The 24,416-nt window shown below is 36.9% G+C and overlaps 1 protein-coding gene across 3 annotated transcripts in view; it reads right to left on the bottom strand.

The window, feature by feature from the left end:
* Positions 1-24,416, bottom strand: part of SLC44A1 (solute carrier family 44 member 1) — a 166,917-nt gene that overhangs the window by 41,067 nt on the left and 101,434 nt on the right. For all 3 annotated transcript variants that reach the window (XM_069474519.1, XM_069474518.1, XM_069474517.1), the window contains exons 7-14: positions 23,198-23,287; positions 19,739-19,878; positions 18,399-18,585; positions 16,947-17,112; positions 16,043-16,199; positions 15,259-15,342; positions 7,961-8,098; positions 1,057-1,293 (exon numbers count right to left, since the gene is read on the bottom strand). In XM_069474519.1, the coding sequence (XP_069330620.1) occupies positions 1,057-1,293; positions 7,961-8,098; positions 15,259-15,342; positions 16,043-16,199; positions 16,947-17,112; positions 18,399-18,585; positions 19,739-19,878; positions 23,198-23,287 (1,199 nt within the window). The remainder of the gene's footprint in view (positions 1-1,056; positions 1,294-7,960; positions 8,099-15,258; positions 15,343-16,042; positions 16,200-16,946; positions 17,113-18,398; positions 18,586-19,738; positions 19,879-23,197; positions 23,288-24,416) is intronic.

Raw genomic sequence — 24,416 nt, 5'->3', positions numbered from 1 at the left:
CATGTATCAAATTCCATTATGAAAATAAACAGAATTAATTTAGACATTAAGAAAATATCCAAAAGTTGGTTGATGTTCTGAGAAAAAGAGGAAATCAGTATCAAATAGGTCAGCTAAATTATTTGGAATTTTTGTTATTGAAAAAATCTATTAGCTTATTTGTTAATACACTTATTTTAGATTTAACTGGATAAAACATGCTCATGAAAAATGACTTGTATTACAATGTATAATGTTTACTCTTCAATATTACCCATTTTTGAGATAACAATATTTCACAGCTTACTAGAAAAGTACTACTATTAAAAAGCATCTTTAATTTGGTAGCATTTAACATTGCTGATAATAGTACTTAAACCATTTTAACATGGTTTTCAAATTTTTAAAACATTTAAATTGATGTCCTAATATAGAGAAGTTGCAGGGGCTACATAACTATCAAAATATGAATATAAATAATATCTGTGTAAAGGTTCAGATCTTGATTAATAGAAAACAGTATAGTCTACCAGTCTTGAGTCTGTTATCTCTATTCATTACAAAATGCTTTCAGTTTGGCCTAGCATATTTAAGATGATTAACTAGGGTTGACAGCAATAACATTTGGAATGATGGTGGATGAAAAAACACAGGTAGGCACAAGGACCTGGGAAATAAGACCTTTTGTCTTTGAGCCTCATTTCAGGAAAAGGCACTTAAAACATCAGTGGCCCAATGTTCCAATTCAAGGGCGAGAAGGCAGGTTTAAAAAGTCAATTCAAATCCAACTAATTGCAGAGAGATAGGCAGCAGGGGAGAACAGTGTGAATTTAGGACTGACTCTTAATGATTACTGCTCTAGCTAAGTGGATCTGAAATGGTCTCGTCCACACCCAAGAAGGCCTTTTTTCCTGACTTCCCCAAGATTAACCTCATTCATGAGTGAGTGCTACTAGTTTCATTTGGAATTACTCAGTTGCGTATAGCATGAATCAAATATAGAGAATGTTTTGCAAGATATTTATTTTTATTAGTATTTTTATCCCTAAAGCAGTAGAGGGCATGAAAAGTACTTACCATCAGCACTTTATCCATATAGAATTCTCTGCCAGGACTCCCATCATTATATTTTGTATCAACGGCAAAACACAAGAATAATACATCCACTACCATTTCGTAAATGGACAGGAAGCAATGAGCGACTAGGAAAGCAAAGAGGCAGACGATGATCAGAGGCAGCACCCATACTGTGTAGTCCTGCTGGTAGTTGAGCAGCATAATCCCAGCCAAGCCTGTGCTGCAGACTATCAGCACCTGAAGCAGAAAGAACAAAGATGACATGTAATATTCTACTGTAGAAAGCTACTGTTTCTTCATCATTTGCAGACTTAAATTCTCTTTACTATTCATAAATGATGGTTGCATAAGGCCATTCCATCTCAAATGAGGAAGTATAAGCCATATATATTCCCATAGATACAGAGTTCTACATGTATATATCAATAATATAGATTTAAAAATCATACTTTAAATGATTCTGATTTACATTAAAGATAATCAAGTTTTCCAAATGTTACTCTGCTCCCTAAAACTTAACCTGTTTAGAATCAGTGGCAATTTTTAAGATAAATGTATGCAGATTTTAGAAAAAAAATTACACACATTCTTAGCACTCAGAAAAAAAATTATTGACATTTTGGAGTATTGGTATGCATTTTTCTTAAGCATTTTCACATATATGAAATAGTTTTACATAAACGAATCATTAAAAGCTTTTCATTAATATTTATAATGTCATTATAAATGCTTCATAAATATTTACTCAGCGACATAATTTCATTTTATGGGTGATTTAAAATTTATTTAACCATTCTTCTACTGTTGGAGATTAATAATATTGTTTTCAGATATAAATAATGCTGCAACAAACATCTCTATTCTTAGAACTTTTTCTGTGTTTCATGTTTTATTTCCCATAGAATATGTGGTAAATTTAATATAATTTGCCATGAAGTTTAGATTTGGACTCTCTGTGAAGAAAGAGGTTGCCAAAAACATCTATGCTAAAAGAGTAAAAGAACAGCCAACTTGCTTCTTGTCAAGAGCCACCTACTCTGATGCTTCATCATCTCACATGCGGCACTTTAAATTTTTTGAGGTTCTTTTAAATACATTTTATTTCAGCTTGTCAATAACCTTACGAATAGTTTCTGGCAAACATTGTCATCCCCATTTTACAGATTGGGAAATATGCTCAGAGACGCTAGGCAACCTGCTCAAGGTCACAAAATAGGAAAAAGAGAAGATACCACTCAAACAAATAATGGTCTTAGGATGCCAACTCCTGTGCTCTTTCCAGATGAAAACTCAGCAAACACTTGGATCCTGATACACAGCAGTAGTAGGTTATGATGAATCCCAGACACACTCTTATGCAGCCCTTTACTTGGTCTACTGTAATATCAGGCTTTAAATGAAGGGAAAAAAAGAGTCCTCTAGAAGCACAGCAGCCTTTCCTTGTCTAGTGCTGAGGACAGGCAGACTAAGAATTCTTCTTTTGCATTTTCCCCAGTATTTGTCAGCATCAAAGTACCTCTCATTCACCATTACCAGGAGTTAAAATGCATTAGATGATACATTGGTTAAGCTATAAATTGATCCTTCTCTCAGATGCTTTTGGGGAGCAAATCTGGGTCTGCCCAAGCTTTGGAAAACTCTTCCTATCATTTTTTAAGAATCTTCTCTTATAGTAACTTATTTTCTGGGGTGATTTCCACAGATGGTTAATTACATCCATTTTCTTCCACTCTTCCGGTTTCAATTTTAGAATGAGTTATTTTTTATACTCTTGAAACTCTGCACATCCACCCCATTGGAGGGCTGAGGTTCTTTATGTTCTCACCATGCCATTAAAAGTTAAAACACATTTGAAATGGTAAAGTCAATCATAAGAAGAAGGTATGGCTCGAATGCACTAGACATTGAGACAAAAAGCTGCTGATATGGAAGGCTGGATATTGGCATGCATGAAACAACTTCAAGAACCAGTCATGTTTAGCCAAAAAAAAAAAGCCCAAAAAATGTAATAATTACTCCCAAATACAATGAAAAGGTGTCATGTACTTATTCAAGCAGAGGATACATTAATGGTTCTGAAACTATGGAAAGTCTAGGAATGCAGATTCCTGGGCCCCTAACCCCAGTGAGTCTGATTAGTTGGATTCGAGATAAAGCCCAGCAATATGCATTTAAAAAGTACCCCAGATACTGATAAAGTCCATAGCCTACATCTCAAGAAGTACTTGTGTATATCAGCGATCTCTGTGGTGGGGTACACACCCTCGGGAGTATATTTAACAGGATCACCTGACACTTCTATTTATATTTCTCATCTATTTAAAATTTCTTTTTTAGTATGCTTTATAATGCATATATTAGTAACAGCTATGATATATAAATATATAAATACATGTAAATATGTTGGGGAACTATGCTCAAACTTTTTTCCTAATAGGATGAATGATTTTAAATGTTTAGACACTCCTAGAGGATAAATTATTGGGAATACGTAGAAGAGTTTCATACGCAGGGTAGGATGTGAGAAGCAGGAAGGAACGAATGCCAGCTTTGGAGTCAGGAAGATGCAGATTCGAATTACAGAATTAGCACTTAGTTTAGAAACTCTAAGCAAGTTCATTTAACCATTCTGAGCATGTTTTTCCATCTTTAAAAGAGACATGATAATACTTACATCCCACGATTGTTAAAATAAGCATCCTGAAAGCATTTAATGCAATGCCTGACAATGTTCCTCCCTCCCTCCCTTCCTCCCTTTCTTTTTTTGCCATCATAAGTCCTGCATTTATGATGTCCTTTACCCATGGAACCTGCATTTTAAAAGACTGTTTGCCAATAAAATGGCATTTATAAGTAATAATTCACATTCTCACTTTAAAAATCCAAGGCAAATAAATTGTCAACCAGAAGATAGAATTAGTGTGAGAAAAGGTATTACCAAGTAGAAGTAAAATAATTTCACACAGAAGCAAAGAAAATTGAGATTTGGGGAGTTTTTTAGGATAGCTTTACTGAGGCAAATATCAATATCTTTTAGACTTAAAAATGTTGAAATAGCTTGTAAACCTCTACTCTTACCTTAGGACCCTATAAGCTAGTGACCACAGGTCACAAGCCACTAAACTAGAGGAACTAAGGTCCCTTCCAAATCGAATTCACCATTCCATAAAAACTGTGGGGGCTCCATAGAAATAGAACTTATGACATTGTCTCTTTCTTTTCCTTTTTAAATTGAATTTTAAATTTTGAGGTAATTGTGAATTCATGTGCAATTCTAAGAAATAACACAGAGCGATTCCATGTACCTTTCCAGAAGTCCCCAACCTTTTTGGAACACGGGACCAGTTTCATGGGAGACAATTTTTCCACGGCTCGAGGGGAGACGCTGGCTGAGGGGGAGGCAGAGCTCAGGCAGTGATGCGAGTGATGGGGAGTGGCTGTAAACACAGATGCAGCCTCACTCCCTCGCCTGCAGCTCACCTCCTACTGTGTGGCCCAGTTCTTAATAGGCCATGGACCACTACCGGTCCATGGCCCAGGGGTTGGGGACCGCACTTTAGCCAGTTCCCTTCAATGGTGACATCTTTTAAAATTATTGTACAATATCACAACCAGGATACTGACATTGATACAATCAAGATACAGAACACACCCACCATCACTGGAATCATTCACTTTGCCCTTTTACTGCTATCCCCACTTCCTCCCAACCCCCTCTCCAACTGGGCAACCACAGATCCATTCTCCATTTCCATAATGTTGTCACTCCCAGAATGTTATATAAATGGAATCATATAGTATTAATCCTCTGGAATTGGATTTTTTCACTTGGCATAATTCCCTCAAGATTCATTTGAATTGCTGCATGTACCAATAGTTTGTTCCTGACATTGTCTTTTATGATGCTTATTATGATCTATTTAGTTGAACTACCTGATCAGTAACTATTTCTACACACTGGTAGCCATTTAATTGTAATGAAAGAAACTCTTAAAAGGATTTACTGTATTATAAAATAAGAACTACATTTTTCAAACAGGAAAACTAAAGAATGCTTATTTTAATACGTTGGAAACCCAGATATTTTTTTCCTCTTATTTTTCTCCTTTATGAATTTCTCAATTAAAAAAAAATGTGTTTATCTTTTATGGTTTCTAAAGTCATTTTAATAATATTATAATGTTATATTATTAAAAATAAGTCTTTCTGGAAAGCAATTTGGTAATGTACATCAAGAATGCTAATTAATTCTAACTCTAGGATTCTGGCCTAGGAACTAAGTATTGATGTGGGCAAGGATTTGAATACACACTTTAGATTAGTAAAAAAATTGAGAATAGTTTAACCGTAAAAACAAAACAAAACTGAGATTAAATCAGTGATGATACAATTGTATAACCATGTTTAGAAAAGTTTTAGTAAGACAAGAAATGCTCATAATATAAGACCAAGTGAAATGAGAGATATAAAACTGCCTTTTCTACTAGGTAAATTCTATTTATTGACTAGCATATAACCCATAATAGTCCCTAGCACATTACTCGTATGTAATCTATAAATAGTTGTTGAATGAAGAATCTGGTAACTTAAAGAAAAAATTTTGACAGGTCACTAGGCTGCTGAAGAGCTCAAAGCCAATTTTAAAACATTATATTTTATCATCTATATATTTTTCATTATAAAAGGAATGTATACTCAATGTAGAGCAATTATCTTACTATGGTAAAGTAATCATCCATATTTTCAATATTCAAAGGTAATCACTGTTCATTGTTACCATCTTGAGATATCAATTTTCATCCTACTTCTTATACACATTTTTAAACAGTACTAATAGCACAGTAGTTTTACTCAGCTTTTTCATTTATTACACCATATGTATTTCTTCACCATATTATAGATTCTTAATAAAAAACATAGCTTATTAGTTGAATAATAGTCTATTGACTATTACTCCCAACCATTTCCCTATTGTTAGGCATTAGATTATTTATAATTGGTCACTATTATAAATAATGTAGTAATTTTTTGTATTTAGAATTATTTCCAGGAGTAGTTTACCATTAGCAGAATTACTGAATCAAAAGTCTTAAAAAAAAAAAAAAGTCACAAGGGCAAATGTAATATCAGTTGAGGCAATGACAGCACACAGTGATGAGTCACCTAGAAGTCAGACAGACCTGATTTTGAACTCCAGCTCTGCCACATTCCAGTTCTCTAAATTCGGCCAACTTAATTAGCTCTCTAAACTTTGGTCTCCTATACTATAAAATGAAGATAATAGCAGCTTACCTTACAGGGGAGGACCAAATACAACACTTAACTAAAGCACTGCACTCAGTGCCTGGTGCACAGCTAGTGTCTTAATCAGAGTTCACTAAAATCATTATCATCATCAAATATGGCCACTTAGTATAATTTCTCCCTTAGTCCTCTATATGGCTTCTTATGTCCCTTTCTAAAAATTGCTATGTGCATATATATATGTATATGTATATATATGCACACTTTTATTCTAAGTTGCTTCATATCTTTCTTAGCTATGAGAATAAATTATAAATATGTAAACAAAAATAAAAATAAACACTCTGAAGCCTTTCTGTATCAGTCATGTGGCATATAAATAGTAATAGTTAATAAGTGTCAGATACTGTTTCCAGTCCTTAACGTGCATTAACTCATTCTGTCTTTACTATACAAAAATTTCCTTTTATGTAAAAACATGACAAGAACAAATTCAAGTCATAATGTAAATTTAATTACAAATTTTCAAAATATTATCTATATAGTTTTATTCTTAATTCTTTTCAGTGGACATTTGCCTAAGAACCTATGCACTTCAAACTACACAGTGCTATGCTTCTCCATACCAAATATTTTTTCTTTTCAAAAACATTTTAAAAGCACAGTGGCTGGAGCAACCTAGGTGTTCACTAGTAAGAGAATATTTAAGAATAGCATTTGGTAGAATATTTACCATTGTGACAATGAGTAATTATGAAGATTATCAAAGCCAGATGGAAAATGTATATGATATGATGTCAAGTGAACAGGGCAGGACCAAACAGGTATATATGATGTGATTGTTATCTATAGAAAAACCACTGGAAGGGAATATACAGAAATAAGTCATTTGATTACAGTGGTAGTATTATACGTCTTTTTCTTTTCTCACCTTGTCAAATTTTTTGAGTATTTTATGGCTTAAAATTCAGATACAATGAAATCTAATCATGATGCTATTTATTATTTTGCAGATTTTAATAGTATAGACTAAACTGCCTCTCTTCAGACACTTCTCAGGAAAGTGTAAGTCTCATTCCCTAACAGCTCTATTTTCAAGGAGTTTATATATAATACTGTAACAACAACAAAAACTAACATTCATCAAGAACTCACAATGTGTTAAGCACTGTCCTAGATACCCTACATGTATTAACCAATCTAATCCTCACAAGCCTCGGAATTCTGCACTAAATCCCGGTTTTACAGACGAGCAAACTGAGGCACAGAATGACTATGTAACCATCTCAAGTCACACGGTCATTAAGTGACAGAGGCAGGATTTGAATCCAGGCAGTTAGGCTCCAGATGCAGTAACCCTAACCATTATGCAAACTGTTTCCTAATTCTTGATGGTTGTAAGGAGAAACATGCAAATTACTTAGCCTCCCCATGCCTCAGTTTCCCCATCTGTAAAATGAGAATAATAATATAATAGAACTTACCTTACAAATTTATTGTGAGGATTATATGCATGCAATACATGTAAAGTATTTATAACAATGCCTGACATATATTAAGGGCTTTGTAAGCGCTTGCTATATATTAAGTTACTTTTAATAACTTAGCTAGATATTTTTTAAATAAAGGAATATGTCTCAGACAAAATACTTGGTCTTACCTTGCCTAGGAATAACATGAAATCCCCCACCGTGTTGATGGCAGCCACTCGCAAAGCATTCTCCACAAGAATGACAAAGGCATCCTTTGCTGAGGTGCAGAAGTTGGTGCTGTTGATAGCTGTGGCTGTGTATGCATTCTAGACAAAAGCAAAAATATTTTTATCAATAACTGAAACTCACTTTGTGAAGATATAAACCAAGCATAGTGAAAATATAAGTTTTAAAAACATTTGGCAGTCAAACACGTGGCTAGATTCAGACTGAGCACAAGGAAATATGAGACATTAAAAAAAATACTTGATAATGGTAAAAAGAACTTTCCTGTGGGCTTAGTTTTAGTTCTTTAAAAACACTGTTATTTATTAAAACACACATAAACCTTTCTAACATCTATTAACTTCTTTCCTGTCTTAGTAAATCAAACATAATTTAATCTTTCCTAGATGTCTCAGGGTCATGACTATGAACATCAGTGATGGACTGTAACCATTTCAGCGATGCTTTAAAAGCTGCAGAGATAGGTATGGGCATCCGATTGCTGTGCTGTTTCATCTGGAACAGCCCCATCTCCTCCCCGGTGGCTTTCTTCTATGCTGTCACTTCTCACAGCTCTTGTACAACACAGCTGTTTGTTGCCCCACATTTTATACCCCTCCTCCTCCTGGAAGCAGGACTCCAAATCTCCTTTGAGAAAACAGCCTTCCCCATTCCCCAACCCAGAGTCTGGTGGGGCCGACACTACCTCCAGCTCTGGGGAGGGACCTTGACTGACAAAAGCCAATGAGCATACTCTTCCCACCGGGCCACAATGATGGGTTCAGGAATGGCACATCAACTAATCAGAGCCAATGAAAGTAAAAGAGATGTTCCTTGGGGCTTCTGGGAAAAAGAGGCTTCATTTCTCTTCCACAGGTGCTCCTGAAAGGTGTGAGGGTATGAATGGCCACTGCTGTTTTGCTAACATAATGGGAAGAGCTGCAGGAGGTCACCGTGTGAAACTGAGGGTGAGGCCAACACCAGGGAAGTTAGAACAGAAAGAAACCAGGTACTTGAGCTGGTTGATAATGTGTGCGTCATTGGGAACTAGCCAGATTTCTGGACTCTCTAGTTTCAGAAGCTAATACATTGCTAAGAATCCTCACCTTCCCTGCTCCAGCCTTTTCCTTCTCCCCCTTTCTCTCTTGTTTAGGCCGGACTGAGCTGAGCCTCTGTTCCTTGTAATACCGAGTCCCAGCTGACCCATTCTCATCCAGTTATACCTGCTTCTGCCGCCCCATGTCCTCTTTGACCCACTAGTCACAGACTCTGGTTTTATTTTCCATTCTCTGTTATATTAAATCCTAAAATAGCATTTATGTTTTCTGGGAAATGTGAACAAGTATCATGACATCAAATATGTCTAAAGGGAAAGGATACAGACTTTGTGACTGAAACTTTTGGTCTTTAGGAACCTTTGGTTTAGTGCTGACTTATTAATAAATTATTGGTGGGTCCAAAAGGCTGAAATTGCTGGAAACTGCTAGACATAAAGGACTTACTTTAACCCTATATTGTCTAGAAACACTGAGTCTGGGAGAGATAGTCTTTAAGAATGTTCTAACTGTATGCTTGTTAGATTATCAGGAATCTGTTATGAAGATGAGGTTTGAGTTATAAAAAATATAATTTGCCATTATATGATTAACTTCACTGATTACAAATGCAGAACATTTCAGAGCCAAGGAAAGAGTATTGTACTGAGCAGGTCAGTCCTGTGTTCTTAAACTTTTTTCAGTAATGGAGCAGTAGGAAATTATGGTGCTCTTTGAGAAATACAGTATAACTACAAATTGGAGTAATTTATTATCAGAATATACTACTAGATCATGTGTGCAGGTCTTTTATGAAATATTTTAAGAAATCATTCTAATTTTTCTAGAATTTGTTGCTCCTTTTACTGTCATTTGCTTCTTGTCAGCTAAAAGATAGCAGGCACCAAAGAGTTAACTGCCTAACTGCAGTGGTCCACATTGTTCCCATCTTCCACAAAAGCTTCTTTTGAAACACTCTGCCAACTGGCTCAATGAAGTAAAAATAAACCATACTTTTGATCTTGTGTAACAGTAACCCTGCTGTAAAGTGATGGAGAAGAACTGCCCCAGCCAGACCTTTCCTCAAAGAACACAGATTGGTCCCCTGTTCTCACTAGTTCCCTAAGTACTCACAAAGACACCCATTTAACAATTTATTTTAGAGCACGGGTGGTCAACCTACCACCTGCGGGCCATATCTCACCTGCCGATTAGTTTGGAAATGAAGTTCTACTGGAACACAGCCGTGCCCATTTGTTTATATGTTGTCTCTGACAGCTTTCATGCCAAAACGGCAGAACTGAGCTGTTATGACAGACTGTATGGCCTAACAAGCCAAAAATATTTCCTCTCTGGTCTGTGATAAAATTTGCTAACCCTTGTTCTAGAGTATTGCTAAAGATTAATATTCATCTTGTTTACAGTCTAGGGAACACACTGTATTATCCTATTTGAAATACAAACCACATTTGCTCATCTCAAGTTTTAGTAACTTCCTTCTCAATGTCCAATCTTTTAGTATCTTTCACTATAATTTTTCAGTTCAACATTTTTCTTTCTTTTTCTTTTTCTTTTTTTTTTTTTTGAGACAGAGTCTCACTCTGTTGCCCGGGCTAGAGTGAGTGCCGTGGCATCAGTCTAGCTCACAGACCTCAAACTCCTGGGCTTAAGCGATCCTACTGCCTCAGCCTCCTGAGTAGCTGGGACTACAGGCATGCGCCACCATGCTCGGCTAATTTTTTGTGTATATATATTTTAGTTGTCCATATAATTTCTTTCTATTTTTAGTAGAGACGGGGTCTCACTCTTGCTCAGGCTGGTCTTGAACTCCTGACCTCGAGCGATCCACCCGCCTCGGCCTCCCAGAGTGCTAGGATTACAGGCGTGAGCCACCGCGCCCGGCCTCTTTTTCTTTTTATTTTTTTAAGAGACAGGGTCTAGCTCTATCACCCAGGCTGATAGTGGCATGATCATAGTTCAATGCAGCCTCAAACTTCTGGCCTCAAGCAATCCACTTGCCTCAGCCTCCCAAAGTGCTGGGATTACAGGCCTGAGCCATTGCGCCTGGCCATAACTCACTCTTAACTATAGTGTTCTACCCTTTCCAGTTGCACCATGAGCTTCCTTAAAAGAGACAGAAACAAGAGGATCCAGGCACCTACATTCTCTCTCCTCTGTCTTCATTAGACCAACTGACTCCAAGAGAAGGCCCAACATTTCCAAACTATTAATATAAAAGCTTTTTTGTTTCCTTCTTTAGTTTTCAGATGCTTCAGTCATCTGAGAATGATTCCTCCTTTGTTGTTTCTTTCTTCTTACCCTACCCTGCTCCATTCCATCTACTTTTAGAGCAGAAGCCTATTGATTTGTAGATAAGGAAGAAAAGCAGCAATAATTCCTTTTCACCATGCCTCAGTTCAATGGTAGGATGTACTCATAGAAATTTAGCCTTTCTGGCAGTATTCCTACAAATCTTTTTAATTCCTTTATATTCAACCTAACTGGAAAAAAAGTAGATGGATATTTTGTAAGCTTTTTTACCCACTCCCAAGGCAGAAGATGAACTGCATGCACAAAAGTCAACATGGCCTGTTCAGCAAGGAAAATGTGCTATAGATCACATCGCCAATGAAATTTCCTTCCTTTTCTATACCTTCTAGTCTAAAAGGATTCATGCTAAGGTTCTCAAGAAGTTCTGAGTCCTTTGTGGCTTTTCCTGATAATTGTTCTCTGAGCTTTCTGAAGACTCCTTGGTTGAGATTTTTAGAGTCCACCTACCTTTTTCGCAGACAGCCTTCCTTATCCTGAGCTAAACTGCCCACAGAGAGGCGTCACTGACAAACATTTAGCCCACGCCCAACATCTGCTCAGGCAGGACACAGGCTTGAGAATATTCAACTCCCAGAAGCAAGATAAAGGATGACCAGCATCCAGGAATCCTTTTAAAAGGACACCTGTCAGCGTAAGCAATCCCCGGTACTACTTTTGTGTGACAGGATACAGTGAAAGAGTACTGGTCACGTGGACAAAAATATGTTAGGGCAGAGAGTTGCCATGCAGGGAGCCAGCCCGCGTGGCCATCTGCTCCAGAGCACAGCTGCCACATTGTCACACCTTCTTTCCTTTCTTTACTGAAGGAACTCCTCTTAAAGTTTAAAATATTTACATAATAACTCACTTAATAGGGGCAAGCTAGATAGCAATGGTAGGAAAAGAGGAATAAGATATGTGCAACTCTGTGTAGATCCTTATGAATTAAATAATGAAAAGGGTAATTATAATTATTCCTTCCTTATTTGGGGTGAGGGATAGTGGGGGCATGCTATGGTCTGAATGTTTGTGTCTCCCCCAAAGTTCATATGTTAAAATATAATCACCAAAGTGATGGTATTAGGAGGTGGGGACTTTGGAAGGTGAATAGCTCGTGAGGGCTCTGCTCTCCTGAATGGTATTACTGCCCACATGAAAAGGCCCCAGAGAGCCGTCTTGTGTCTTCCACCATATGAGGACACAGCAAGAAGTCCCTGCCTATGAATAAGGAAATAGGCCCTCACCAGACACTGAATATACTGGTGCCTTGATCTTGGACTTCCAAGCCTCCAGAGCTATGAGGAATTAATTTCTGCTGTTTATAAGCCACCCAGTTTATGGTATTTTGTTACAGCAGCCCAAACTAAGACAGGGCAGAAAGTCAAAAACCCACACTGTAGGTTTCATCCAGTTTTGTTCTAAATTCTTAGACTTTTTAAAGGTCATATGAACTAAAAGTATGTTGTAAATCTTAATTTGAATATATTTTCTTTAACATTATCACTTGTCTTAGTTTACAGCACGAAACAGGAAAATCTGAGATATCTGCATATTCTGTCTCACAGAGTTTTGCTGACCTCATTTCAAATGGGGCATTTGCTATGAGCACAGGAGACATGAAGCACCATGAGTGACCAGTCCCCACATTGCAGCTCTTTATATTCCCAACTAGAGCTAACTACTAAGCATGAGTTCAGAATCACTCTCCCTAAACCTTTGCTCACACGTGTGATTTATTACTGTTTCAATGATTCACTTGCAACCTCAAACATCATGCCTACGAAATGAAGATCCGAAATGGACAAAACCTGGACAAAGAAAACCCAACACCTCAGGACTGTTCATACCAAATCGCTAACTAATGTTTAGCTTGGAAAATGCTGAAAACCTTGGATTTTTTCACCTGGTTATTGACTATCTTGACATCATGTGTTTTGTTGTCTTTCCTCAGTATAACTGCATATCTCATTTTCAAGACTCTTACTTATAGTTTTATTATCATCCTGTCAGTCTTTTTGAATCTAAATAGTCACTGATAATTAGTAATTCATTCAGAAAACAATTAAGAACTATTTATTGTGTATCAGGCACTGTGCTACCTAGCTTCTGAGGAGACAAAGAAAAGTAAGATAAGATCCCTGCCTTCACGGAGCTAGAAATCTAAAGGTGGAGATAAAGAAGTAAACAGACTGTTTCAATACAGTGTCCTTAGTGTTTTCACAGAGGCATGAGCTGGTGTTGGAAACTCAGCGGAAGGGATGGGGCAAAGAGGGATGGCTCGTTGCAGGTGAGGCTCAGGCAGACGCATTGACTGAGCAGGAGCTAGTCAGTGTTGGAGGGGAGTCATTCCAGGCACATTTGGGAAACTGCAAAAGCATAAGGTGCCTGGGGGAAGGTGGTGGGAACTGAGCCTAGAGAGCTGGGCTTAGCCCATCTCCCCCTGAGGATAAGCCACTTAGTGAGGGGTACAAAATGTAATGATGATGCTCTCTAATGTATCCATTAACTATTTGACAAGGATGACTTGGCCCAAACCAATTTTAAGCAACATAATTTTTCAGGTTGTTATGGTTGTTACTAGTTACTTAAATAATGAGCTTTCAAATACTTATATATCCATAGAGAGTATTATGATCTATAAGAATGTATTTTGCTAGGGAAAAGTCATACCTACTTTCTTGTATTAACCAGAGAACCCCAATAATGCAAAGTCCTGGCATGTTCAATACCATGGCCGTAGGACTATCACCTTTGACTCTCCCAGAGTGAGTGGAAAGTACAATGGTACTCTTCAATCACTAAGAGGTAAATGGTGAGAAAGTCAATTTTGCCTTTGGCCTATTAGAAGAGGGCATTAATAAATTAGAATTGATTTTCAATGAATGGAAAAGTAGCAAAGAAAAAGAAAAGATGGGAAAAGTGCTCCACATAGAGTTCCTAGATGCTCAGATAGAGAAAAACAGACCAACCCATTCCCCTAAAACCTGTTTATTCCATAAGTATCAATTCCTCCTTTCAACCTCAGAAACAGCACTTCCTTCCATGTTTCCCTAGGCCAATATCATAGCAGTTAGGCCAAAAGAAAAGTATTAGCATTGAGAGCATACAATAATAGTTTGAATGATAGTAGCCAGTTGCAAAAAAGGATCAAGTGTCACAACAGCTTTACACTAAAGCGCTCAAACAACATTTAAGAAAATTAAAGAACAACAGCTAGAATATACAGATTCTTAGGAAAAATTTTAAAAATGAAAAGATATAAATAAGGGATAAGAGATAAATGTCTTCCCTGAAAGATGAACCCTGATGATGTTTTACTCATACATTAAAATTAAGATTAATGTAATAGCCTTGATAAGAACATATGTTAATTTAAAAAATAAGAATATTGGCCGGGCGCGGTGGCTCACGCCTGTAATCCTAGCACTCTGGGAGGCCGAGGTGGGCGGATCCTTTGAGCTCAGGAGTTCGAGACCAGCCTGAGCAAGAGCGAGACCCCATCTCTACTAAAAATAGAAAGAAATTATATGGACAGCTAAAAATATATATAGAAAAAATTAGCCGGGCATGGTGGCACATGCCTGTAGTCCCAGCTACTCGGGAGGCTGAGACAAGGAGGATCGCTTGAGCTCAGGAGTTTGAGGTTGCTGTGAGCTAGGCTAACGCCACGGCACTCACTCTAGCCGGGGCAACACAGTGAGACTCTGTCTCAAAAAAAAAAAAAAAATAAATAAAAATAAAATAAAATAAAATAAGAATATTATTGAAATAGACATACTTGATCAAGGTACAGTGTACATAATAACACGAGAAAAACATAACATCTTTCAATTGAGTTCAGTTAGTTTATCTTGGGAGAAGAAACAATGAACCTAGTTTTGAAAGTGAATGTTAGATTTATTTTTAAAATATTTTACCTGATTTAAATAATTTAGGCACTTTTCAAGACACCAAAGGCAACAAATGCAAGATTTCAGCACACATCGTGCACAAGCATTTTCCTGAGTAGGGGGAAAAATTGAAATAATTAAAAAACCAAAAAAAATCAAACCATGATATAAAGACATCAAATCTTAGAAAAATAAATAAAAACTTAAAAATCATAACCTATGCTTCAAAGCCTCCACACCCACCTATTTCCTTCTTAAAACATAATGGCTAAGTTAATTTTAATCATTTCAATTCAACATTTACTTAGCACCTATCACATATAAGATACAGTGAGGTATATAAGATCAGCAAGGAATTAACAACCTAGTAGAAGAAAAAACGTTAAACATAAAAAAGGTTAGAATCTGAATATGGTATCAATGCTAAGTGTTATGAGATTGGGGAAAAGAGAGAGACAACACTGGGAGATGGGAGGAATCAGGAACAGTTTTGAGGAAGAGGTGGCATTTGAGCTAAACTATGTTGAAATACGTGTTATTTTTACGGTTGAGAATAGGGAGGAAGGGGTGTGAGTCAACATAGAGGAAGAACAGCACAGGATACTTCCAGTAACCAGTGATGAGATGAATTTTGCCAGAGTATATGGAGTGCATGAGTGGGAGACAAGGGAGAGGACTGGATTCTGCCTTGTAAAGACTTTGAAAAACACATTCACAACTTTGGATTTAACATTATTGGGTGCTCTGCTACATGCAGAACTCAGGTCTGAAATGTGCCCACACAGAGTCCAGAAAAGCATTTTCCCCTTACCTTTCCTTTGAGCTGACTGTGAATATACATAAGGATCATTCGTGGAATTTTGACTAATGTGATAATGAAAGATCCTTTTGCCACCGTACCAAGGTGGTAACGAATAAGGCGATTCACTGATGCCAAAATAGGTGTAAATGGCAAATTCCTTTTATCCCTATTTTAAAAATGACCAAAAAGACAATTAAAACAAAGCCTACACCAGGATGAAAACACAGGTATGGTTAGAGTCCAACACAGGGAAAAACTCGGTTCATTATTTTTATTCTAGCTTCATGACAATATGGCAAAGTGATATATAAATAATACAAATGCTACAGATACACCATACAAAATAAATGATTCATTTCTCTACGGTAGTTTCATGGGGTTCAGATGCTCTAATATGTTAAGTTAAATAAATTTGTGCTTTGAAATCTCTTATTATAAGTGAATACTTATGAAGTTAATCGTACAATCAGAAAATGGAATTTAAAAAGATGCCAATCTAGACCTGGTACCTCATTATAATAGTAATAGAAAACTATGAAGCCCATAGCTTTAATACTCAGCTCTGAAGTTAGCAAAGGGGACACACACTTGTTCTGAACCAAACAAATTAAAAAGGCTTATTGTCTTTCGATGGACTTTCATATAAAGCAAAAGTACATATGGCACTACTATAAGATGTATTTCTGCTAAATATAATTTAAGTTATACATGATAAATTTGAGACAATTACAGCAAAGTATAAAGAATAAAACCTCTCATTTTCCCACCTCCCAGAATTATCAACTACAAATAACATTTAGTTCACTTCCAATTATTTTTTTAAAGAAATAAAATTCTTATGCCAGCATCAGTCCAGTTCCCTTCCCCTTCACCCTGCTGACACAATCACTTAGGTGAACGTCTATATCCTCACCTAGTAAAATAGTATGTTACCACAGCTCCTGCCACCGTCATCTGCTGACACGCTAGAATAAATTCGCTGATCCAAATCAGGCCCACCACATGGTACCACCACATGTACTGCAGAGGCCCAGAAATCTTGAACTCCACAAAGCCTTGTTCATTCTGAACAGCACTGCCTAGGAAAATATCAAGGAAGGAAAGAAGCACATAAAGTACAAACCAAGAAATACAGCTATTAAATATAACAAATTAATCTAATTCCCAACAATAGGTCCCGACCCCCAAACCACGAACTTTATGATCTTAATGCTATTTCATTAAGGGACAAAAATAATTACCACTTGAAAAGCTGTAAAACTAAATATTGTATAATTACACATTTTGACTTTCTCAAAAGTATCATATAAAGCTTTTTTTTTTTTTTTTTTTTGAGACAGAGTCTCGCTTTGTTGCCCAGGCTAGAGTGAGTGCCGTGGCGTCAGTCTAGCTCACAGCAACCTCAAACTCCTGGGCTTAAGCGATCCTACTGCCTCAGCCTCCCGAGTAGCTGGGACTACAGGCATGCGCCACCCGGCTAATTTTTTGTATATATATATTTTAGTTGTCCATATAATTTCTTTCTATTTTTAGTAGAGACGGGGTCTCGCTCTTGCTCAGGCTGGTCTCGAACTCCTGACCTCGAGCGATCCACCCGCCTCGGCCTCCCAGAGTGCTAGGATTACAGGCGTGAGCCACCGCGCCCGGCCATATAAAGCTTTTAAAAGTTGTTCTAGTTGAATAAAATTCTTCTTACATTATTAGTTATTTAGTTTAGGCATCAATGTTCAAACACTTTGATTTTTTTTAAGACCTATTATCCAATAATTCTAGATTCAAATTATTAACAAAGTGCAGAAATTAATATTATAGTCAATGGATGAGTAGTGCTGAATGGACAGAGAAGTTACACACAAATTTACTATCCTTACGCTACTTCTTACAATTAGTTCCATTTAGGTTTAACCTTTGACAGTGAGCATGGCTTTAAGAAAGTATAACTATGAACTCTATCACCACTAGGATTAGGTTCAGGTCATTTCCAAACTAGAAAATCCCAAGGAAGCAAGCTGATCCTCGGCTATATCTGGGATATGAGGCAACTCCAAAGTGGCACCGCATTCATTAGTTCATCTTAGAATGAACCCAAATGTCTGAGTCAATACAAGAACTTACTTCAAATCCACGACCATCTCAAAACTAGGATGCAATTTCAGGCCTTACCTGGTTTGGACCCATTCTGCTAGGATGCTCTAAAAATCACAAATAGGGTGTGGGTTATTGAAGAGCCATTACCACTGCTAGCTCTGATGGCTTTTGGACCTTTACCAACAAATACCTGAAGAATTCTCTCTCCCTGTTGTTTAAAACATCTGATTGAAAACAATATTTATCACTAAGAGAAAGAAGCAACATATCTTCTTACCGGCAGTGCCAAGAAAAAGAAGTGTCATGATCCAGTATACCCAAAACAAGACAAGAGCAAAGAAAGTCCAAAAGGGTTGGAAGACTAGCAGTGGCAAGTGAATGAAGACCTTGCCAGCCACGTGGAACAAGGCGATGGTAAGAGCAACACGTTTGCGCATAACCAACATTATCAGGAACAAGATAACCTGTGTGGAGAGAATAGAAGGAAAGGTTCTAAGTAGTGAATACAGAAACTGAAAATGGTGAAAATTTTTAATATAAACCCTCATCCCCAAAGCTGAAAGTATCATTCTCTGAATCCCAATAATACTTTATGAGTCTGTATCTTTCTTGCAGTAATTATCATTTTCAATTGTGCATTATGGTTACCAAGTATCCTTTAAAACTAAACATAAAAAGATTTCTCAATTTATTGATAAATCCTAGAATTATTCTACCTTTCCCTTTGCCACTCATTACAAATCAAAACGTCTTATTTGTCAGTCAGAACAACACTCTTAATTTATTGGAATAAATATATGCTTGTCATTCTGCTTGTCATTCTGAAATATCTCGTCTCTCTTACTGGACCAAGAGCTCCCTAACGGTGGGGTCCATGCCAGAGCCACCCTTTGCCTCCTTCCCATCCTCAACCCCCACCTCCAGCAATTGGCACAGCAAACTGTACTGAAAACATGATTCATATTATAAATATTTGTACAATAATAACTAACAAATATCTTTTGGAACCAATGGTTTTATGGTGACTTTATTTTTTACTCCTGATGCTCAATAAAAAGCTTGAGGCAGCTCCTAGAAGTGGACTGATTTTTTTTTTCCTCTCTTCAGAGAGGAGAAGATGGTGAACTAAAGATATATCCACAGATTATTTAACCACATGTTAATTAATAATTTTACTATGTAATACCCATATTTTTGAAATAATACACATTGTTAAAAGAAAAATTTGAAACAAAAAGATGGGAAAATAATTAGTGAACAAGTAAATGGAATGATATTTCTTAACATACTTTTCTATGGTAAAGAGAACTATTTTTTAAAAAGTAATTACATTATCTTAATGACAATAAGAAATATGTTCTTATTAGCAAATGGCAATATAAGTATTCCTCTCTCAAAAAGCAGACAGGAGAGAATAAAATGTTGCATCAAACAGCACTCATTCTTTAGGGAAGCCTTCAGGAGACTTTTTGTGTTTCATACACTGTGGGACAGAGATTTTTAGCTAATGGAGATAAGGGTTAGAAAAGCAAAAGCTAAAGGTGAGTTTCTGCTCCATTAATGATCTCCTGCAAATAAAAACACAAAACTGAAAGATACACTCAAGCTTATACTCACTGTGAACACTGTGGCTGAAATGGCATAGATGAGGAGGGCCCGCAGATTGTCTTCAGCTACCTGAAGCTGTTCTGGAATAACTGTTTCTTTGGGAGACTTTCTTTGCTTTGCATACAGCCACCACAGTACACCTGTGCCACCTGGAGACAAAAACCAATTATTTTTGTGATGAGTAGCGCAAGAGAATGCGTAACATAGATCCTCAATTTTCTGGACCCTTCCTATGCCTCATCATGGGACTAAGGCAGGGACAATCCATCTAGCTGGAAGATGCATGGCTGTAACTTTTTGCCAGCATAAGGGGAGTGCTGTGACTATATTATCATCTTTCATATTAAGTACTTACAAGTCTCTCAGTATACCAAATAAACTTCCTTCAAATGTATTTATTATTGGCTATGAAGCCCAGAGAGGGCCAGTAAAAACAGATATTGTGGAGAGGAACTGTCACAAAGAAAGAAAGCCTCAGCTCTCTTAAGCTGGGGAGGCCAAGGAGGCAAGTTGGGGGGGTCACAGAAAACATCAATGAAGCTTGATAAAGGCAAAGGTCTTCTCTTGTACTCATCACAGTCATCCCTGAGCCCAACACCGGCACAGTCATGCAGTCGACTAAACGTTTGCACAATGAATAAATGAAGATCAAAAGAAAATCTCTGATAGTGGTGTGTGCTGGGGAAGGACATTTTTTATTTCTTGAGTCTGATGAAGACAATCAGACTCAAGAGGGAGACAAACCTACCTCCATATAAGAGAGATGAATTATGTACCTTCATTCAATTCATTCCGCAAACATTCTGAGTGCCTACAGCACCTATTATTCTAGCTGGGGAAGGAGCAGTAAACAAAGCTCTCATTGCTCATGGAACTTACATAATAATAGGGAAACAAAAATATATGGAAACAAGGGAAAACACAATCTATTAAGTCTAAGGAAAGAAATAATCTCCTGGTAAGCGGAATAAAGAGTGTTTGTTCGGGCTGGGAAAGCATTGCAATTTTATATAAGATGGGTAAGCAAGATGTCACTGGTAAGATGATATCTGAGCAAAAGAATCAAAGACAGAGAGAGAGAGAGAGAGCAGTCCATGAAGCTGTCTAAGGAAAGAGTGTTCCAGGAAAAGTTCTAAGATGCTGAGGTGAGACCGTGTCTAGAATGAAGGAAAGGGCTGGGCGCAGTGGCTCACGCCTGTAATCCTAGCACTCTGGGAGGCCGAGGTTGGGGGATCGCTTGAGGTCAAGAGTTCGAGACCAGCCTGACCAAGAGTGAGACCCCTGTCTTTACTAATAATAGAAAAATTAGCCAGGCATGGTGCACGCGCCTGTAGTCCCAGCTACTCGGGAGGCTGAGGCAGGAGAATCCCTTGAGCCCAGGAATTTGAGGTTGCTGTGAGCTTGGCTGACACCATGGCACTCTAGCCTGGGCACTGTCTCAAAAAAAAAAAAAAAAAATAGAATGAAGGAAAGGAAGAGAACACTGCAGCTATAGCAATAAGCAAGGGGAAAAGTGGTAGAGATGTGGGCAGAGGGGTGACTGGGGACCAGATCGTACCATAAGCCTTGCAGGCCACAGCATGGAAATGGATGATTCGGAGTAAAGTTGTGTGTGTGTAGGTAGATAAATACCTTGGAGATAAAGAACTGGACTAAGGTCTAAGCACATCAAAATCTGCACTCAACTAAAGAGTGAATGGGGTCAAAGGGAAATTCCATAAAGTTTACTGGAAAATACCAAGTATGAATTTTCCTTTTGTTGAAGATAAGTAAACAAATCAAACCAACCAGGAATCTATGGGAAATATTTCAGAGCAAGGGAAATGCTTCCATTTTGAAATTTTGTTGGTATAAGAAAATGGTTTGGAAAAATTCTTAATATCTTCAAAAATGGAAGAAAATACGTTATTTATAATCAGGAATAAAAAGTTCTGAGGGGAAAAAGTGAAATTCAAGGAAAATAGAAGGACATAATGATGACATCAAGGAGGACACTATTCACAATAGCCACAATAGCCACAGCAGATATTATTTATTATTAAACATTTAAATTTGTGCTAGGAACAGTGCTAATTCCCTCATAAATGTGACCTAATTTATCATCACAACACTATTAATATCAAGAATTTTAAAATTTTTGTCTAATTCTGAATCTAATTAAATTTACCTATGATCTTTCCAACTCTGAAAAGTTTTATTTCTGTATTTGATTATTATTTCTGTTCCAACAGTCTGTCTGTCTATATATTTATTTATTTGAGATAGGGTCTTGCTTTGTTGCCTGGGCTAGAGTACAGTGGCATCACCATAGCTCACTGCAACCTTAAATTCCTGGGCTCAAGTGATCCTCCTACCTCAGCCTTCTGAGTAGCCGGGACTACAGGTGTGCACCACCACACCCGGCTAATTTTTCTATTTTTTGTAGAGACAAGGTGTCGCTGTTGCTCAGGCTGGTTTCGAACTCCTGGCCTCAAGTGATCCTCCTGCCTTGGGCTCTCAAAGTGCTAGAATTAGGCATGAGCCACTGACCCAGCCTCCAACAGTCTTCTTATTCTTATGCTATCATCTTCTAAATTACCATTTTAATTTTTTTGTCATTTTCCTTTAAATATAGGAAGAGCTCTTCGAAGTTATTTCCATATCATTGATTTAGTTTTCCTGACTATCAGTTCTATACTATTTTATGGAGAAAGGACCCATAGTTCCTACTAAAACTAGTCTAGGAAAACTTAAATGTAAATATGACAGCTTTTCAAGACAAAAGAAAAAAAAATTTAAAAGATATGTGAAAATTATATTTTAACTTTAATTAAACAACCTGAATACAAAAGCTCATATTATTTAACAGGGGCCAAGAAGGGGGAGTGAGTAGAAGGGAGTAGGGGATGAAAGGAAGAAAAGTTTATGCTAAATTTAAAGGAGGTAGGGAAAAATGCAACATATACTATTTCATTTCAACCTTTAATAATCACAGAACTCTAGACTAAAGAATTATTTTCTGAAAACATGTAAGTTACTGACTGTAGAAATAAAAATGTAATGTACACCATCCCAAGCAAGGTGTGAAGATAACCAAAGAAAGCATAACTCGTATAGCAAAGACAGGGAAAACAAAATAAAGTAAGTACAAATTCCAGGAAAACATAAAACACATGACAATAGTAAACCAAACATACCAGTTAGGATTGTAAATGGGAATAAATTCCATTCAGCTTTAAAGTTAACTATATAATACATATTCATACACATATGCATAGAAAAACAGTCTGGACTTCAAATGCCAACAGTGGTGAAATGATGGGAGGGGGTTAAATATAATTAGGAAAATTTTTATGGCAAAAATATTCACTCTTCTTTAAAAGGAAAATATAGCATATGAACAATAAAATTTTTATTTTTTCTTTATATTTCTGTTTTCTAACATGCAAATAGTTAAGTACCACGAAAACAAGGAAATAAATAGCTTACCAAGTGAACCCAGTATGACCAGAATTGTTAAGATCCACACAAGTACTCTTGATATATACCTGATTATCACCATCAAAATCATGGATAGAACTGCAGGGAAGATAAATAGAGAACACACAGAATATTATTTGAAAACATAGGAAAATATAAAGAGAAATCCTTTCAATTGTTGTTTAATCCCGGTGAAATAATTTGTTGCTATTGACTAGTTCATAACCACAATTTAGGTAAAAGAGCAAACTGGCTTTTCATTTTGACTTTGCCACTTGTACCACTTAAATAGCATCACTCAAACCCAAAGGCACCTAACTGTGTGGGTTTATAAACTACAAAAAAGAATACATGCAAATGCACATGGTGACTCAAAAACAGCACAAGACTGTTGTGGATTCACCACAGGGAAGACATCAGACATGCAAACATACATGCCAGCACACAAAGTGTAGAGAATGACATGTCATGTTGGTGACAAGAAAAATTACCACACATAGACAAAGATCAGTTAAATTAGGTGCTACGATTCCTTGAGTAACCTATGCGTTTCAGGACCAACTTCTCTGACAGTCAGTCAACAAGCTAGATAGCTTCTTATTTCTTTCTAGGTTTCTCCTCTAGAACTCCAAGGGATGATCTGACCCTATGGAATAATATCCTGAAGCCTACTGAGGCCAAAATTCCTCTGACCTCATTTCTCACTTGGGGTCAGGGGTCCTGATTGAGAAGACCTTCCTCAAAAAGGAGCAAAGCTTAGCATGAGTTATACAGCCAGCTCCTCTACCTGCCCCAAGCTAAATCCCCATGTGCTACAATCTTGAGTAAAAATCTCAAAAAAGAAACGGGGGATTTAACCCTTGCATGGGAAATACACTTCTAAAATCATAATTTATAAATTTTTAAATTACCTAAAGGCCAATTCTACAAACAAATGAATAGAGATCTTTTGGGTTTATATTATATTCTTAAGCTGGGTTTATATTATATTCTTAAGCCTCAAAAGAGAATCATTTTAATTTCTAATAAAAAATGGAATTCCAATAGCTTAACAACACTGTTCTCACTATTTTTATTTGGATTTTTAATTTTTTGTTTTAAAGTATTCAACTATTTCAGGAACCAAGTAACTTTTTTATATGAAGCTGGACTAATAGTCAAATTTCTTTGGGCCATTTGCAAAGTTAAATAAATGGTTAGGACTTATGTCTAGGTAACATTATTAAGG

The sequence above is a fragment of the Eulemur rufifrons genome, chromosome 7, assembly GCF_041146395.1.
Source record: "Eulemur rufifrons isolate Redbay chromosome 7, OSU_ERuf_1, whole genome shotgun sequence".
Classification (NCBI taxonomy): domain Eukaryota; kingdom Metazoa; phylum Chordata; class Mammalia; order Primates; family Lemuridae; genus Eulemur; species Eulemur rufifrons.
The sequence above is the reverse complement of the archived record's forward strand: the minus strand, read 5'-3'. Positions and strand labels throughout refer to the sequence as shown.